Source organism: Rhincodon typus, chromosome 11, assembly GCF_021869965.1.
Source record: "Rhincodon typus isolate 14 chromosome 11, sRhiTyp1.1, whole genome shotgun sequence".
Taxonomy (NCBI): Eukaryota; Metazoa; Chordata; class Chondrichthyes; order Orectolobiformes; family Rhincodontidae; genus Rhincodon; species Rhincodon typus.
The window spans coordinates 63,969,304-63,988,695 of NC_063342.1; the positions used below are offsets into that span (position 1 = coordinate 63,969,304).

The 19,392-nt window shown below is 40.5% G+C and overlaps 1 protein-coding gene across 1 annotated transcript; it reads right to left on the minus strand.

The window, feature by feature from the left end:
- Positions 1-494: 494 nt before the first annotated feature.
- On the minus strand, positions 495-19,347 carry LOC109927205 (BEN domain-containing protein 2-like). The gene is made up of 5 exons (XM_048602691.1): positions 18,807-19,347; positions 15,089-15,292; positions 14,344-14,465; positions 5,398-5,605; positions 495-791 (listed from the first exon to the last, which is right to left on the minus strand). The coding sequence occupies exons 1-5, from the start codon at positions 19,312-19,314 to the stop codon at positions 580-582; spliced, it is 1,254 nt and encodes a 417-aa protein (XP_048458648.1). The 5' UTR covers positions 19,315-19,347; the 3' UTR covers positions 495-579.
- Between the last annotated feature and the right edge of the window lie 45 nt (positions 19,348-19,392).

Genomic DNA, 19,392 nt, shown 5'->3' on the forward strand with positions numbered 1-19,392 from the left:
TCGCAAATTTATAGCACAAAACTGCCCTGAAATCTGTAATATGCAAAGAGATTTTGGAGAATAAGAATCCAACCTTTGTACCATAGAGAAGTCATTTTGAGGCAAAGAACCCTCTCAAAGGAGATAAGCAGGAATGGAGAGTTCAGGTTAAAATCCAATCAGTCATGACCTTATTAGATTGTGGAGCAGGTTTGTTGGGCTGGTTGGCTAACTCCTGTTCCTTGTTTGTATAAGCACTATATTGTGGCATTTACGTGCAGGCATTATCTGAAAAGAGTTCGGGCTGAAGTCAGGGGCTGCATTGAAAGAAAGCAGAGAAAGAAATTACTCATTTGCTTCCTAGTAGCTACTTCTCAACGTCAGCACTTTGGATGATAAACCGAGCAGGCCACCTGCCCATAACAGAACCTGCTCAATTCTAATGTCCACCACCTTGATGTTGACGGAGGCATGAATCAAATATTGGGATTCCGTTAGCTGAATGTATTATGGATCTTTGAGAAATTTCATGTTTTCGATCATGAATTTCTCCACTGGACCAAAGGATGTTACATGCAAATTGAATCACGGCGATTGTCTTTAAATACCTCGGACAGCGCTGATTTTGTTGCAGTCTAAAGGAGCGATACCCCGGTCCAGGTTTCCGTACACGTTGCTTCTTACAAGCACCTCCTCAGGAAACAAATGTCGAACTAGGTAGCGGGCTGCCAGCTCTGGTCTTGTTTTCTGCTTTGCAACATACACGGCGGAATATGGGAGCTGAACTTGCCGCGTTGGGTTACCCAAGGTTTCTATTGGGGAAAAGAGACAGTCAGAGAAAAGCCCTTTCTAAATGGAGAGCTATCTATGAAAACAAAGTGTACTATCTCATCGAAGGCATCATTATTAATTGGATCTCTATACCGTGCTGAAACATATATAGGGGTCACTTTACATTCAAATAATTTCTGATTAGAGACAAACTGGTGCAAATGCACCCAAAAGGTGAAGGGTGAGGATGCGGAAATGTGTTTCCCTGTTTGTGTGTGCTAATAGTGTCCTTAAAACTTCCAAAATTCTACCTGTGGTGCACACAGACCCTTTTTGGATGAAATGTGCTGTGCTAGTGAGAGCATTAGAAACGGAGATATACAAAGCAAGTAGATCATGATTACAATCAGTTTGCAATGCTGATTTGATTCCAGAATTTCCATTCCGGATCTCCACACTCCAGCTAATACTGCTTCTTCATCTCACTCAGCTGAACAGACCCCCAGCCTAACCTCATCCATTCTCCACAGGCATCATCAAAATGGATCACCCACTGGTTTCAGAGTAGCGGCTGGTTCATTCCTTCTAGCTGTTGCCATGATTCCTTTCCTTTGTGCCTGGGCTGTTTGTGAAGAATTAATTCAAAATGACGATTCCTCAACCCCAATTCCCCTCCCACTAACAGTCCTACACCTTATCTTCACCTTGTCACTGACTGTCATAGTCTTCACGTGGCCTCAAAGCAAAACTAAAAGTAAAATTTGTAAATGAAATTGTTACTTATTTAAATATATACATGAATTAAGAGTCTTTGTACATTTCTTTAGTACCCACCTTATGGGAACCTTTACCTACTCTAGTACTTCAATGCGATGCTACCCTAGAAGGTGCAGTCTGACTGGTAGAAAGCTGCTGTTGACTTTCAATGGAAGACCTTGCCTTGGAGGACAATCTGAAGCAGCTCTTGGGCCAAGGAGGCTTTGCTTCACAACTGCCCTGTTGCAGCAACAGCAGCACAATGGGTGTGGGAGGGGGAATACCACCTTCCTAAGAGTGGACAGCAAATTCGCACTGCCATTCTCCTGGACTGACACATCAGAAACTCCTGCTGGAGCTCAGGCAGACAGTCAGCCTGCTGTGAAATGCTGCAAACCCCAAGCTACAATGGCAGCGGGCTGAGTTTGCATAGCAACAAATTAACCCTGACACAATTTCAGCCCGAGGTTCTGCGGCAGCCTTTAGATGTCGGGTGCAATCTGTTTCGCTGAAATGGAAGCTGAGACATCGGCTGTGAGACACTGTCGAGCCTGCATGCGTGTCGATGAAGCTGGGCACTGCTACAATGCTGGAAAGGCAAGCCTCCCAAAACTCAGGGCCAAGTTGCATATCAAGTTAGTGCTGGACTCCTACAGGTTCTTTGACGTTGACTGCAGACTTGCGAATATGCCAAGCACATTGTTGTGCTCCTCCATCGGCATTCTGTAGGCTGCCAGCAAAGGTTTTAATCAGTGTGCATGCACAATCTTATTGTCCTTCAGCTGGAACCTGCTTGGTCCTGGCCCTAGGCCTCTTGTGTCCAGTGTCTTATAAGGTGTACCTCCCATGGTTTTCGAAGATTGACCCCAAGTGATTACGAGCTCACTGAACAGCTTGTGGAACTGAACTGAAGTCAGGATGGTTTGGCTCTTGACATTGACTTCTACAGATATCCACTGCTTTCTCAGCTGCCTGGCTTCTCTGGATATAGGAAACCATTCCCCTTGGCCACATCTTTCAGCTGGGCTTCCAACGCAGGTTCTGAAAACCATGGGACCACCCACTCTCTTGTTGTTTGCATCCTGCACAGATCCCAGCACCAGCTTCAACTGGAGTGGACTTCCCCTTTAAGAACTGCAGGCTTAATGTAGCTGCTGTTAGCGATTCAATATTGGCCCCCTGCTAGTCCATTCAGTCAATCAATAGGCACAGTTAAAAGAAAGAGTTTAACATGTATACAGTGCTTTTCATGGCCACAGGACTTCTCAAAGTGCTTTGAAATCAATGCCATGAAATCTTGTACATCAATTGTGGTTTAAAATCTCATCTGAAAGACAGCATCTCCGACAGTCAATGCAAGTGTCTGTCATGAGACAACACAGTGTGGAGCTGGAGGAACGGAGCAGGCCAGGCCGCACCAGACGAGCAGGAAAGTCAACGTTTCGCATCAGGAACCCTAAGGTTATCCTGACCCAAAATGTTGACTTTCCTGCTCCTCTGATGCTGCCTGGCCTGCTGTGTTCCTCCAGCTCCATTCCGTGTTGTCTCTGGCTCCAGCATCTGCAGTTCTCGCTATCACTAAGCCATGAGTTTTGTACTGCGGTTCTGTCGTGGCACTCAGAGACAGCATGCTGTCAACTGAACCACTAACTCTCCAGCAGGCTCCAGTAACACTCGCACTCAGGGTTTACAAGGCCAGTGGTTTAATCACTAAGCTCTTCCAAGATCGAAGGAGTAGCAGATTGAGAAATGAAGGGAGAGAATCCAATGTTAAGGCATGTGCCTGCAGACAGGACATAGCATTCCAACATCATGGCCACTGAAGTCGGTCAAACCAGTCGCACAGCTTCCCACTGCAGGGTGCGTGAGTAATCACAGAGTCAAACATTAGGCGAAATCATCCAAATGTGCTTGGTCTTGCATGGCAGCCATGGGTATCCTTGCACTAGATGGTGCAGTTCTGTCCTGCCTTTCTATTGGCCCAGCTCTCAAGAACAGTCACTGCTATGAAGAGGTGAAATGTTTGGCAGCACCCTGATATGTGCAGACAATCAGGCAATTCTCCCTTCCGCTGACCTTCCTGACAAAACTCCTGCAATGGCTTGCTGGAATTTGGGTGCTTCTGAAGGACTACCAGCAAAATGGTTAATAAGATAATGTTCAAGTATTGTGACATCAGAGAGTTTGATGGCAATGGTTTAGTTAGGAAGGAGAGCTTCATGAACCATAATCTTTTACAACACGAGGTAATGACACCTCTCTCTGCTGGGACGGGTGTCTGCATGAGAGCTGGCACCTTGGATGATCCCTTAAAGCCCCAGGAATTATCACAGCAATCATAGCAACAAGTTGGAACTAAGAATGGCCGACACAAGCAAGCCCAAGCGGCAATAGAAGAAAAACAACATAAAGGTTTCTTAGAAATTGGCTAACATGCTCAGCTTAAATAAACCGCATCTTTTACCTCACTTACAGCTGATTCTGTATGTCATTTGTCCAGGACAAGGATTTGGTGTCCAGGGAATCTCACTCTCAACAAATCCTGTGGAGGACTGTCACAGATCCTTTACACACATACACAGATATAATTCCTGCCTGCATCAGGCAGGGTCTTCCAACATCTGCCTTAGAACCCACTGGAAATGTGAACAGCACTGAAAATGATTGGGATTCATTTCATCTTTATGTTAGAGCTGTGTTGAATGGATCAAAACCAGTGCTATTATTGTCTCTGACACTGAAGTCACGTATTTCCTCAACAACCAGGGAGACAAAGCATTTGGTGACAAGAGGCAGGGAGCAAAATTTGTAAACCTGCATCCTTGAGAAATAATTTTAGCTAATACTTAGAAAGACCAACACAGATGGGGCAGTTCTGCACCTAATATTCAGAAATGTCGTTGGACAGTTGGACGACATGTTAGTAGGGGAGCATTTCAGGACTAGTAACAAGGGATCAGAAGTGGAAAGCTAACGGAGAGATGCAGAAAGTCTTTTCACCCAGAGGATGATGGGAGTCTCGACGTCACTGCCAGAAAGGATGGCCGAGCCAGAAACTCTCATAACATTTCAGCAGATATTTCAGAGTTGTGGGCCGAGAGCTGGAAATGGGATCGGTGCAGTCAGATCTTTTTTGGCTGGCACACACACAATGGGGCGGAATGGCCCTCCTGTGCTGCAGACATCTATGAGCCTACAAACTCTAGAAGTTGCCAGTTGTAAACAGATGACTCTGGCCTCAGGGATAAAGTTGGAGAGAGGGTGACAAAGAAATCACACTGATGGATACTCCTTCTTAGACAATACTGCTTTAGAAAATCAAACAATGGGGTGGGGAGTCTTTAAAGTGGGAGCCACAGCATCAGAAACTAATCCTCACTTTTAAAAGGAAAATGGTTAGAAAATTATCATTAGCAAATCAACACTGAGCAACTCCTGGATGGTTACTTGAAAACCTTATTTGTTTATCAGGGTATTCAGATAAAATTGCTAGGACTAATAGAGTTAACCATTTTTAAGAAGTAATGAATTATAGTTATGAATAGGACTGATGTCAATTCTAATCCTTTGTACTGCTTGTGCAACATCCCTTCCAAAGCAGTATCTTGAAACATTAGGATTCAAAATAATTGTTCGAAAAAAATATCAGAACCAATGGAAAAAAATTAAGGTTAAATGTAATTCTTTGTAATCATCGCGTTTTAAGTTAGATCTTAATGGGAGTCTGCTTTTAATATAAGTATAAAAGATCATTTTAGGTGAAAAGCACAAATCCTTATTGATTTGAATGACTATTTATCACCACTGCAAATTTTTGAACATGTTTAAAATAGCTCGTGAAGTGGCTACTCAAAAATAAAAGTAAAGTTAAAAATAAGCTATTTTCTCTACCTTTTGGTTCAAAAGCTTTTTGTTCATCATTCTCAGGTGCTATAGAATTGTCTTGTTGTTGCCATTCCTGTCGCAATGTCTCAGTAGTTGCTTTGGCTTCTTCAGGTTTTTGGGAAGGGACGGGCTCATCCTCACCATCGGAATCCAGATTGACACACACCATTGTTCCTTCGGGTTCTGAAGCTTTTCCATTATCACTGGTGATGTCCTAATGGCCAGAAGTAAAGTCTCGTAAGATTAATGTGAAACTCTCAGCTTCCAAAATTCTGATGCAGTACAAAATACAAGTCAAATGATCATTAATGTTGAAACAGATTTGAACACAATTGTTTGAAGAACTCAATTTCACATCATCCTTTACTACGTCTAGTGCATTGATGTACAATGTAACAAGATGAGCAGGTAATCCATGCTAAAGATTTTATGCACCAGGGAGATCAAGCTTTGATGGATACTGACATGGAAGTATTATTTTACTGACATGATAATTCTTTCAAGTAACGGCACAGGTACAGTGTCTCAAGTCTGGCAATCTAAAAACCAGTGCTGTCTAAAAATTGATTTGTCTTTTTTAAGCTGCCATGCATGCATTTTAATTATTATTAGATGGTAAAATAACTCAACAGCTTGTGCAGGTAGGTACGACATCAGTGTGGTGATGCACCATTCAGTTATTGTCTTTGTGTGTTTGTCTATTCCCGTTGCCCAAGCAACCCTTCACTCGACTTGGCCTGATCCTTCAACGCAACCCAAATAGAAATGAAAACCACCCAGTTCCAAAATCAGACACTCATTTGCTGGCTTTGAGAAACTGGATCGGTATACTCATTGGAATGTGCCACAAGGCTGTACAAAGTTCCAGTTCTGGGCACCACATTGTAGGAAGGATGTGAAGGCATTGAAGATAGTGCAGAAAACAATCAGCAGAATGGTTCCAAGGATGACGAACTTCACTTACATAGTGACAGAGTTGAGAAGTTCGGATTGTGTTGTGTGGAGACCAGAAGGTTAAATGGAGATTTGATTGAGATATTAAAAATCAGGAGGGGTTTGGAATGGAGTTAGATAGGGGGCAACTGAACCTACTGGTGAAAGAATCGAGAATGAGAGGACACAGATTTAAATTCATCAGAAAAAGCAGGAATTGGGATATGAGTGAATTGTTATGATATGGAGCGGGCTGCAGAAATGTGTGGTGGAGGTAGTTTTCATCAAGGCATTCAAACAGGAACTGGATTATTATTGGAAAAGGAAGAATCTGCAGGGTTGCAGGAAGAAGACAAGCAGTGGGCGTATTGTCCACTTGGAGGGCCAGCAGAGACTCTGCAGACCTTCAGTGCTATAACAATTCTGTAGCAACGGCTCCAAAACAAACTTCCAAATATATATATGGCACACCTTTTCCTGTTAACTTGTAAGATTATCAACACCAAGAGCAAAACAAATGTGTGCATTTTTATTGCAATGACTTATATTTGTACAGCATCTTTAACAAGGCAAAACATCCCAATGTGCTCCACAAACACACAAGCAAACAAAGTGGGACACTGAGCCGGACGGTAGGTAGGTTTCAAGGAATGGCTTAAAGGAGGAAAGAGAGCTGGAGAGACAGAGAGGTTTAGAGAGGGAATTTCAGAGCTTAAGGCCTTGGCAGCTACAGGGATATCTGCTAAAATTAAGAATGCTCAACATCACCCTTTTCAAATACCAAAACTCAATTTAAGGCAATCGTATCCACTTGGTAACGCAATGTCATCCAGCTGTACAACATCATTAACTATCTGTATATATGTTACAGTCATATCATTCACTCCTGACAAGGCTGACTATTAATGCCCCTCCTTATTTTGTCTATGAAAAGAAATAGGTCGTCTCTTGAACCATCATTAGACACCAGTTGCCACGATTAAAGACAACATCTCCATCGCGGTGGAAATGCTGGGAATCTCAAGTCCAGCCCCTGAACCTGGTATTTCTCATTTTTGTGGGGTGGGGCAGTAAACCGTCCATCGTTTGTGCATTTGCAGTTTGTGAAGCCAATTGGACATTTAAATGACCAGCTGCCTCCACAGAATTGGGACCTTCAAGTTGCTCCTGTCTGAACCCAGAAAGTGTAGGCACTAGACCAGGCTAGAGCAGGTTCTATTCTCAGTACATTTCTTTTCAATCGGAAAAGGTACCCTTTGGAAAGCAGAGGTACCCCTGTAAATATGGCAGATTGGGGGAAGAGGGTCAGGGGTCCTTTGTGGGAGATGGGAGGGATCAGGGATCTTTTGGAATTGTTAACTGTGGAGAAGATTGGACATAAAAACGTCCAATCAACCCCTTAGAACTGTGCAACCTGTCTTCGTAGAAGATGCTGATTTAGTGATTCCTTGAAATCTTCTTTCGGATTCCTAATGGTGCTAGATATAGAGAACCCCTAGCAAGTACCACACCATACTTTCCTGAGATTTCTGTGCTGTTTCATAAGGAACCTCGTTGATTAATTTCAACTGTGATTATCCGAGCCCTTTTTACTAAAATTAATAGATCAAATTGCTGAAAGAGCGTTGCTGCAACTGCCACCCAAGCTATTAAAGAATAGTGCCAGAGGGCTCAGCGTGCTTGATGTAATTTGGAGAATCATCATTTACTCTTTAAATTAAGAAGTTAATTACTTCATTAGTTGCTTTGTGAGAAGAAGTGATTGGTACATTGCCAGCAGCGTCTAGGGTCACTGTTCTAAACAACAAATTGACAGAAATCCTTGGTGTGTCCAGTCCTAACCTTAACCGACCATTCAGTGTGTCTATTTTTTTTAAAAATATGGTCATTAGATGTGAATCCTGCGAATGTACCCATTCATACATTATTAATCCAGCCGATAAATCAGAAAAAGCATAGGGTTTATAGACTGCTTGAGCAAGTGGAAACTAAAACTCAGGTTTCCTTTTTTTTAAATCATTCATGGGACATAGGCATCGCTGGCTGGGCCTGCATTTATTACCTATCCCTAGCGGCCCGTGAGAAGGTGGTGGCGAGCTGCCTTCTTGAACTGCTGCAGGCCATGTGCTATAGGCTGTCATTAGGAAGATTTCATTCCAAGATTTTGACCCAGCGATAGTGAAGGAACGGGCAATATATTTCCAAGTCAGGATGGTGAGTGGCTGACAAGGGAACTTGCAGGTGCCAGTGTTCCCATGTTTCTGCTGCCCTTATCCTTCTAGATGGAGATGATCATGGGTTTTGAAGATACTAAATAAGGAGCTTCACTGAATTTCTGCAGTGCATCTTGTAGATAGTAAACACTGCTGCTACTGAGCGTCAGTGGTGGAGGGAATGAATGCTTGTGGATGTGGTGCCAATCAAGTGGGCTGACCTGTCCCGGATGGTACCAAGTCTCTCCAGTGTAGTCGGAGCTGCACTTATCCAGACAATCTGGCAGTATTCCATCACTTTCCTGACTTGTGCCCTGTAGATGGAGTTTGGGGAATCAGGTGAGTTACCCACTGCAGTATTCCCAGCCTCTGAATTTCTCTTGTAGCCACTGTGTTTACATAACTAGTCCAGTGGAGTTTTTGATCAATGGAAACCCCCAGGATGTTGACAGCAGGGAATTCATGATGGTGATGCATTGAACGTCAAGGGGTGGTGGTAGATTGTCTTTTAATGGAGATGGCCACTTCCTGGCATTTGTGTGATGAGATGATACCTGCCACTTTTCAGCCCAAGCCTGGTTTTCTTCAGGTCTTTTGCATTTGGACATAGACTGTTTCAGTATCTGAGGAGTCACAAATGGTGCTGAACATTGTTCAATCATCAGCAAACATTCACACTTCTGACCTTATGATGGAGGGATGGTCATTGATGAAGCAAGGACACTACCCTTAGGAGCTCCTGCAGAGATGTCCTGGAACTGAAATGACTGACCTTCAACAACCACAACTGTCTTTGAATGTGCCAGGTATGACTCCAACCAGTGGACAGCTTTCACTTGATTCTCACTGATTCCAATTTGCTTGCGCCACTTGTTGCCACATTCAATCAAATGCTGCCTGAATGTCAAGGGCAGTCACTTTCACCCCTCACCTGACTGATGGTAATTGATATGTTTGGATTTGTTCTGTGTTTTGTGTACAGGCCATATTTGGGCAATTTTTCATATTTACGAGCAGTGAACTGAATTGCTGAAGACTGGCATCTGTGAGTTGGGGACCTCTGAAGGAAGCTGAGATGGACCATCAACTTCTAGCTGAAGATTGCTGTGAATGCTTCAGTATAATCTTTTGCACTGATGTATTGGGCTCTTCCGTCATTGAGGATGGGGATATTTGTGGAGCCTCCTCCTCCATTTAGTGGTTTAATTGTTACCATTATTTATGACCGGATGTGGCAGAAATGTAGCGCTTAGAACTGATCCATTGGTTGTGGAATTGCGTAAATCTGTCTATCACTTGCTGCGTATGCTGTTTGGTATGCATATTGTCCTGTTTGGTAGCTTCACCAAGTTGGCACCTCATTTTTAAGTATGCCTGGTGCTGCTCCTGGCATGCCCTCCTGCATTGATCATTGAACAACTGCAATAGGAAGGGGAGGTCACAACTTCACCTACTGAACAAATCTGCCAGAGTTGACTTAGCTCTTTATAATTTGTAATTTTGTTGGATTCTACCATCAGTTGAACCTTCAAACGCCTATTTTAAAACAGTAAGGACTGAGGACCATTAGATCACAGTGGGGCCTTACTTTAATCTTTGGCTACTGAGCTCTCCTTTGCGGATTCTAACCGCAACAAATTCCAGTGGAAAGCCACCACTGGAGGATCAAAGAGCACATGGGTCTAACTTATAAGATCTGTTATATCTGTGCAGCAAATTCTCAGCCTACTCAGTTTAAGTAGAAGAAAATGACTTAAAGAATGAACATTGAAAGAAACTTTCATTTATTGCAGACAGCGAGCATACAGAATGTTAAAAAACCACAAATACAAACTTAAACGTCTCATAAACAAACTGCCCTTTGAAAGTGCAGTTATTTGCGAAGTTAAATTGAAAGGGGAATAGTTTGGTAAAAGCTGAACATATACATTAACACTTCACAATACAGATTGGAGGAGAATATTTTCATCTCTTACTTAAGTTTACATCTTTATGACACCTAGCTCAGATCTTTGTACAAGTTAAGCATTCCAGTCAGAAAATGGTACCACAGGTACTATTCATGAGGGAAGGAGGAGGAGATTTAGCTTACCTATGGCTATTAGAAAAATACATTTACTGTTGGCAGCGTTTAAGATTATATTGCATTTATATTAAACTAGCATGACAATAAATTTTACAACTTCCAATTTGTTCCCATGAAAGAAAACTCATCTGATAGAAAAAAACATGATGTAGCTAGAAATGACAAAAGGAAATCTTTGTCACATAGCTCAGGTGCTAAATGTAACGCAGGTATAAATGCAACACCTGGTATAAAAAGCAAGGTTTCGAGTTTCATAGAATCGTAAAATCCCTACAGTGTGGAAACAAGCCCTTCGGCCCAACAAGTCCACACCGACCCTTGGAGCATCCCAACCAGACCCATCCCCCTATAACCCACGCACCCCTGAACACTACAGGCAATTTAACATGGCCAATCCACCTAGCCTACACATCTTTGGACTGTGGGAGGAAACCGGGAGTTTGATTCAGTAGCCACTATTCAATCTCACTTGGGATTGTGATTATGCATTACAACTAGTCTCGGGGTTAGGTGAGGAAGAAACAGTCTCTTCCTATCATGGTTCTTTATTAGAATAGTGTATGCACGTGGAACAGATGGGCATGGGATTCAGGTTGAAAATGATAGGTTTGACTGATATTCATCATCCAAGTAAACATACAAAGGTAGAAAGACTAGTCGTGAGGGGTGCAGTATAGCTCTATTTGCTGGTGTAGCAGGAATCACCACATTTAAGTGAGAAGGAGCAAAGAGACATTTTAGGAAGGGTGAGCGAACAGAAACTTAAAGGCACCTTCCAGAAGCAGAAAACAGACAGTAAAGAGAGCATCTACCAACTGTACAAACAGATGTGAAATTGAAATCTGTGCTCATGCCCATAGGAAGAACTGTTTAAACTGTGCTGAATCTGATTAGTGCATGATACAGTAAACAATGACTATTTATATACAAGGTAATGAATACATTCTCACTTAACTGTAAAAGTAACCTTGAAGTGCCTTTCAAGCAGCTAATGTGATCGTTCACCATATAGACACGTTCAAATCATTCCACCAAATATTTGAAGGTCGAACATTAGCCATTATTGAAAATTTTAAAGCCTCCAGCAAAAAAAAAAGGAAATGGGGAAGAGGGAGTTCAAAGCAGAAGAGAACCAGCATTTCAGAAAGAATCATTAAGACTTGCTCAAGTTCATGTTTGTAGTATGGAAGGTCATTTGAATTTCTTAATTTTCTTCCAGCAGCCCTTCTCTCTACTCTGGTACCCTGTCCAACTGTGCAGCCTTCCTGTGGGTTTAGAGTGAGTAACGATCAGTAACCTACCTTGGAAGGCATCACATGCTAATATTGTTCTGACAGATATTCACAAACCTATCAGGAACAAAAGTCTGGATAATTTTTACCCTCCCCAGCTACTGGATCAGTTCATTTTGAATCATAGAGTGCAAATTTAGATTAAAACAGCGTTAATTGTAATACCACTTCCTGGAAGACCATCATTCAGCACTACCTCTACCTGAACGTTTCTAATAATTTTTGCCATTTACTATCCTTTAGCCAATTTCTTAAATCTTTTCAGATTACATGAATTCCCTGTTGTTTTATCTTAAAGAAGAATTTCCTTACTTAACGTTAAGTTATTTTGGGAGTAAAAGCCCCATAAAGCTTTCTGCAGTAAATGTGTAATAGCACTTCCTCAAAAGCATTGCGGAAGCTTGTGAGAAGGATCTGTGCATTATGAATATTATGGCTGATCTTTACAGAATCATAAAAAACACAAGGCATCAAGTCTGCACTGGGGGTCTTCGTGAGTGCCACTCTCCTCCCTTCTCTACATAATCCTGCACGCTCTTCCTTTCGGATTACTGTCTAATTCCCTTTTGAATGCTTCAATGGAACCTGCTTCCAACACACATTCAGGCCCCAGTGTAATTCAAACCTTAATCACTTGCTGTGTGTAACCATTTCCTTTGTATCACTTCTGCTCCATCATTATGTACATTCACGCCTTTTGAATGACGAAGTTTTGGTATCTCACATATCAGAATATGGGGAAGCAGAAGGGAAAGTGGCATTGAGGCAAAGAAAATCAGTTGTGATCATGTAATGGCAGAGTAGGCTTGACAGAAAACATATGATTGACTCAAGCTCATTTTACTTATATTTTTGATAGCCTGGGAGCATAGATGTAAAGAAATTGGTAGAATTAGAAGGAAGTTGAGGGAAAAATGTTTTTCACTGAGTGAGTGTGGGTCTGGAACCTGCTCCTTGTAGAAGCAGAAACACCACATTAAAACAATACTTGGATATGCTGTAATCTGCAAGGCTACAGACCAAAGAATATGCCGTTAGACCAGATAGCTCTTTTCTTGGCCCAGACGCAACACGCCAAACATCCTCCTCCTTTGTTATACATCTTCTATATTCTGTGGTCCACAGTACACAATTGCAGAATAAATAAGAGAAGTATTAGCCTTCTCAGCTTTGATTCTTTGATATAAATCTTGGTTTTTATAGCTAGTGAGAAATAATATATAACGTCTTAACATTTTAATCTACCCTCGATAAAAATGTTGTTATAAGAATTGTATGATGTAATTTTGTCATGTGCTCTATGTAATTACCATCAATGATGTTATCCAGTTAATGGTGGGGCCCTGGACTCTTTAAAACTCTACAACAATAATAAAAGATGATTGGTAACAACACCTTTCCGAATTAGAGACCATTTATACCCTGGATCAATATAGATGCCTAGTGGACACGTTGGAAGACATTTGTAAAATAATCTCTAGTTTAATGAATGTGTTAAATTAAATTTCTATAGTGAAACAAAAAATGTTGCTGAACAAAGAGATTTAGAGTTGCAGGTAGAAAGGGTGGTGAAGAAGGCATTTGGCACGCGTACCTTCATTGGTCACTACATTGACCTAGGAGTTGGAATATCATGTTACAGCTGTACAGGACATGTGTGAGACCACTTTTCGAATATCATGTATAATTCCGGTTGCACTTCTACAGGAAGGACGTTGTTAAACTTGAGAGGTGCAGAAAAGATTTACAAGTATGTTGCTAGGATTGGAGGGTTATAGTGAAAGGCTGAATAGGCTGGGGCTTTTATACCTGGAGCATCGGAGGCTGAGGGACAGGGTGGTGTGTGTATGAAACAAGCTGCCAGAGGTGGTGGTGTAAGGGGGTACAATTATAACATTTAAAATGCATCTGGATGGGTCTGTGAATAGGAAGTGTTTAGAGGGATATGGGCCAAATGCTGGCAAGTGGGACTAGATCAAACTGGGAGGTCTGGTCAACACAGACGAGTTGGACTGAAGGGTCTGTTTCCATGCTGTATAACTCTAAGACTGTCTATTGGATCTTGAGTCCTCAACATGTTGCAGTGGCTGAGATCAGCTAGGCCAGGAAAAATTGAAAATTGGTTTGAACATTTCAATATCACATCTAAGCTATGTCCTTATCCATGACCGCATGCAGAAGCTCCTTCAGCTGTTCAGAAAGTTTCTTTTACTAGTTGACTATTCTGGATGTAAATATAATAATATCTGCAAACACTGGTTATCTTGGTCTGTTACAATCCCCAAGAAGGAAAAGAAAATATAAATTCATACTGCATTGCAGGTACTTTCACCTATTTTAGATTCAGTTTCTGCTGAAGTCAGCCTGATGCAAGCTTGCCAATAATGCGCACAAAATAAATGTTTTACTCTCTGTTGAATCTACTTACTGCTTCCTTTTGGATTTCACAACGTAGGCTGCGAATCATGGAATTCACATTGGAGACACAAATCTTCCAGTCTTTGCCTTCCTCACTCAAATCGTATGTAGGGAAAAGTGAACAAAGGAACTCTAGGGGAGAAGAAGGAGAAATTCAATTAAAAAAACACAATTAGCAACTCATTAAAATTTGTTGTAAATGTTAAATCACATTTTTCCCTTGTCTAAAGCATGCACAGTGGTACATTTTTTGTTTCACTGTTGAAATGTAATTTTACTTATTCATGAAACTAGAGACTATTTTACAAATGCCTTCCAATGTGTCCACTAGGCATCTATATTGATCCAGGCTATGAATGGTCTCTAATTCGGAATTGTTATTACGAATCCTCTTTTATTGTTGTTGCAGCGTTTCAAAAAGTCCAGTTTTCTAAATGTACCCTCTTGTTAATTCTGCATTCTCAGTTACCAAAAGGAAATGAGACAGGTACTGACATTACTATATTAATCAAATACTACAACCTCATGAGACTTTTTTAAAATCCTGGCATAAGACTAAGTGAAAATGGATCAATTTGTTGGAGTTCCATGACTAGGTTTTAATCATTACTCCAATTTTAAATCCCATTACAGTGAATACTGTATCGCGGAAGCAACAGCTTATTACAATAAGCACCTGTAGACATATAAAGGTAGGAAACTGAAGCATCTTTGAGACTATTCAAATGTTATCTGTCACCCAGAACACAACCTACCTCGCAAAGCTGCAACCCTATTAGGATCCAGTGGTTTGATTCCTCTAGTTTTGTCACCTTGCATGTTACTATACATTAGTGTATCCTTTGGGAACATCATCCGGACGAGATAACGTGCTACATACTTTGGCTTGGTCTTCTGTCGTGCCTTCATTAAGAAGGCTACAGGCACCTTTATATTTCGCCTTGGGTCACCCAGATATTCTGAAAATTCAAGAGTAACAAAATTATTGAACATGAAATAAGAAAATGTTTGTTTTTAAGTAAAAGCTGAAATTTAAAGTCTCCATTTATTGCACCAGAGGGGAAATGGCGAAGGTACATTTTGTCGAAAACAGAAGAGCGCATCATTATCTCCCTATTTCATATTGAGTGAAAAAACCCTGCAACATTTTTTTGTCAAATTTTTCTGATCTCCAGAGATCTGTTGGGTCAGGTTTTCCCTCCATCTTATTACTCTGCCATGTAACAATAGTGGGAAGCCACGGTGTATCTTAAAAATGTTTCACAATAAACAGCCTGAGTTATGACTTTCAGCCAGTCTATGAACCATTTCAGAGCTGGCCAACCCTGGAAACCACACTGTTCTGCCAGTGAGATGGTTCAGACAGCCCAGAGAAGTACTTTGCTATCTCCACTGATGCTGTTACAGGATCACCTCTAAAATACCCTATTTATACCGCAGGAGTAAGAGTGAGATTATCAATTGATGTCAATTTCAAGGACTAATTTACTGTGGATCCATACGTTATTGCTAAAACTTGGTCCCCTGAAGGCTCTTACAGCTCACAGACAGGAGATTATTTTATCCTAACAGCCTAAACTGGGTGTGCGCCCAGAAGTTAAAATAAGGTCTGTGAGTAATGTGCTTTGTTTCATTGCTCATTCATCATAATATTTATTTTGAGATAATATAAAAGGGTGTTAAAAGCAGAGATATAAATTTATGCCACATTTAGTTGTGATAATGCAAATGCAGTTAAGATCATTAAACCAGCAAAATAGAATCAAATTACTGTTCTAGTAGCTCACACTTGAAGCAAGGCTGGATTACATAAAGTGGGATAGCGCTAACAGCACCATTAAGTAAATTGCTGTTTCTACAATGTCTGCTATCACTCTGCTCTGAGGCCACTGTCACAATCTAGGTTTGGGGCTTATAGTCACAATGAAAATGCAAATTCACTCGTTGCACCGACTCACCACTTTGGAAATAAATTAAACTACACTCCCAAATGAGAGACATATTCTTAAAAGCATTTGAAAGTGAATTTGGTTAGTGTATAAATTACCAATTCGGACCGGTCCTCTGCTTTTCATTGAATCCTGAGTCAGTTTGGTGAAACCCTGCCATATTAAATCATAGGGCTTTCACTACATCAAAAAAGTGGCTAATCAGTATTCAGGTGAATTACTGAGAGGCATAAAAAAAAGTTCTCATTGGAAATACTAATGTCATGTAGCATATTTGAAATCTTATTAAATTTAAAACTCCAGGTTATAATTTAAATAAATAGAAGTCATGGAATGATACAACTACTGCTGCTTCTTAAACTGTGACCTTTCTCATGGAGGGGTGTCGAAGGGAAAAGAGGGGCAGGGATGTCACAACACTTTTATACATTAGTGAATTCATAAATGCAATAAAATTCTAACCTACACACAAAGACAATGCAGACACGATGACAAATGGTTTGCAGACTGTTTTCAGTTCAAGTGAAAGGAAAATTTAGCTTGTTTGTGTATTAAATAAAGCTCTCACATACTAGTTTAACAGCTACCAATTTTAAATTTTCACTCCTGCATATGGTGCTCAACTAGGAATCTTGCTTTTCGCTGAGACATCCCGCAGAGTTCCAGAACTACATTCACATGGTTAACAAATATTTATGATGTATATTTTTACCCGCTGGAAATATTTCCACCTGCAGTGTGGAATTCTGAAGGTTGGTAAAAATATCTAATGAGTTAGATCAAAACTTCCACTGAGGTTTAGGAATGTTCTTAGTATTATCAGCGTTGTTTTGATATAATTGAATGAGAAATTGGAATCCATTTTGAAATTGTTAATCATTTCCCATGGCCAATATTAAGATATGGCAAGGTCATATTTTATTACACAAATTAACAAAGTTTTATTTTAAATCTTTCAAAAAAAGGGAACTGAAGAGATTAATAATCAGAATACTGTGGATGCTGAAAATCTGAAACAAGCACAGGAAATTCTGGAGAAACTCAACAGGTCTTACAGCATATGTGGAGAGAGAAACATAGTTAATGTTGAGTCCACTATGCCTCCTCTTCAAAATTGCTGCAATGATCAGAATGACAGTCTCTTATTTTAAAGTTTGGTCAGAGAAATAGCTATTTTTATAAAACATAGCATCCATAAAATTAACTTCCAATTCTTAATTTTGAAGAAATCCTTACTTTAAGGTTTATTTCTTTATTTAATTCTAAAATTCTTAAATATATTTCAAATCTATATATGTTATGTGATTATTTGTAGAAGGGTTTAATCCAAATGCAGCATGTCATGCAATGTGAAACTATGTTTGGAAATCTGACAACTTGTTTGAATCCAGATTTTAAACTCAACTTGAAATTTTTACAGACAGAACATTAACTGGATCTGTCTTGATAGACTGACTTTTATGGGATGGTCAAAATGAATTGAAATGATTAAGGATATTGAATGCCAAGGAAGCTTCATCATTTTTATTAGCAATTTATTCTATTAAAGTTGATTGGATAAATAAAGAATATTCTGATTTTTAAAAATTAATTTTGCTTTCTGAGAACAGTCAAAATTCTAAATGTGCGGAGAAAAGCTTTACAACCAAATATATAACAAATCACACAATTAATTTTAAGAGGAACAAGGTGTTATGGACCAGACCAGACACCCTCAAAACATTTTAAGAAGGTAGCCTAGACCCTAACTATTTTTTAAAAGGAAAAATGTAGAAAGTGCTGTGTTCCAGACGCACTTTGACTGGTCAAACTACTTGATGTTAAGCAAAACACAATAGCTAAAGTACAAAAAAAAAGAACTTAGAATAACAATTCCACTGGAAAGCGTAATAGAATAATAGATACAGTAATTATTAATTAACTGTTCCAATATAGTAACATCATGTAAACACACCCCTTGGCAAAAAGGCAAATTCAGAAAATAGACTGTCTCACATGTAATGCCCACAGCAGGAAGAGAAACCCCAGCTTCTAGCTGTAACCAAGAGAGGGCAAAAAATGGCTTCTACTTCAAAACTCCAGCAGCTTCTGCTGAATCTAAAAGCTAAAATAAAACCAGAGATCCTAATCTGTGAGAACTGGCCACACCCAGCCAGGCTGCTTCTATTGTTCCAACTATTAAAAAAAACCCAAGTCCTCACAAGCTGTTTACGTTACCATAGATTGCTCTTTACCTCTTATTCAATCTCTGTCTCTTAAAAGAAACCAGGATAAAATACAACCACAGCATCGTCACAAAGATAAACAATAACTGATGTCTCATGTACTAAAGTGAAGGGAAACGACCTGAGACGCTAACTCTGATTTCTGTCCATTAGATGCTACCAGACCTTCTGAGTTTTTCCAGAAATTTCTGCTTTTGTTTCTGATTTATAGCATCCGCAGTTCTTTCGGTTTTTACTAAACATTTATTTTGAACTCCCTGAAATGACAATACACTTTTTGGTGCATGATTATTACCCACCTAAACTCATACTATCTCCAGACGATGATGAAGGAACTTCAGGTTGAGAAAAGCTGGTTTGCTCTGCAGCACTGTCTGCAGTTTTGACATGACCAAATGCTTCTCTTTCTCTGGAAGTACAACTATCTTGATATGGTCTTCCGGTGGGACGCACTGTATCACTGGCACCTGAAGACATAGGTATCCTGCTGTCTTGCTCAACGGTCGCCTTCCCTTGGGCAAAGTCAGAAATGCCAACTGCAGTCGCAGAGCACTGCATTGGGGATTCTTTCAAAGACTGGACAGAGTGAATTGTGGGCAGAGGAGGGCTTGTTCTTCTTGCACTGCTGTACACTATTTGTGGCTGAGGAGAGGACTGTAGAGAATTGCTTGGAATTGGAACTGTCACTGGCTCTTTCTCCACTCGTATCATGACCGGGGAAGAGTGGGACCCTGGATCAGATGGTGGCATCCGGATCCTCACTTCCCTCTCCACTGGCTTCTGTATTTTCATTTTGGTGAGCGGCATCTGGTGGGCGTTTCCATAGGATACAGTCGTCAGTCTCTGCAAATTACAATTAGAATTAACAAGCAGCGGTAGAAATCA

Excerpts from the sequence above, each read along its gene's own strand:
- LOC109927205 (XM_048602691.1), bottom strand. The coding sequence starts at position 19,314 with ATGCCGCTCACCAAAATGAAAATACAGAAGCCAGTGGAGAGGGAAGTG. Across the intron at positions 14,466-15,088 it reads TAGGGTTGCAGCTTTGCGAG|AGTTCCTTTGTTCACTTTTC; the intron begins GTAGGTTGTGTT and ends CTTCTCCCCTAG. Across the intron at positions 792-5,397 it reads AAAAGCTTTTGAACCAAAAG|AAACCTTGGGTAACCCAACG; the intron begins GTAGAGAAAATA and ends TTTCCCCAATAG.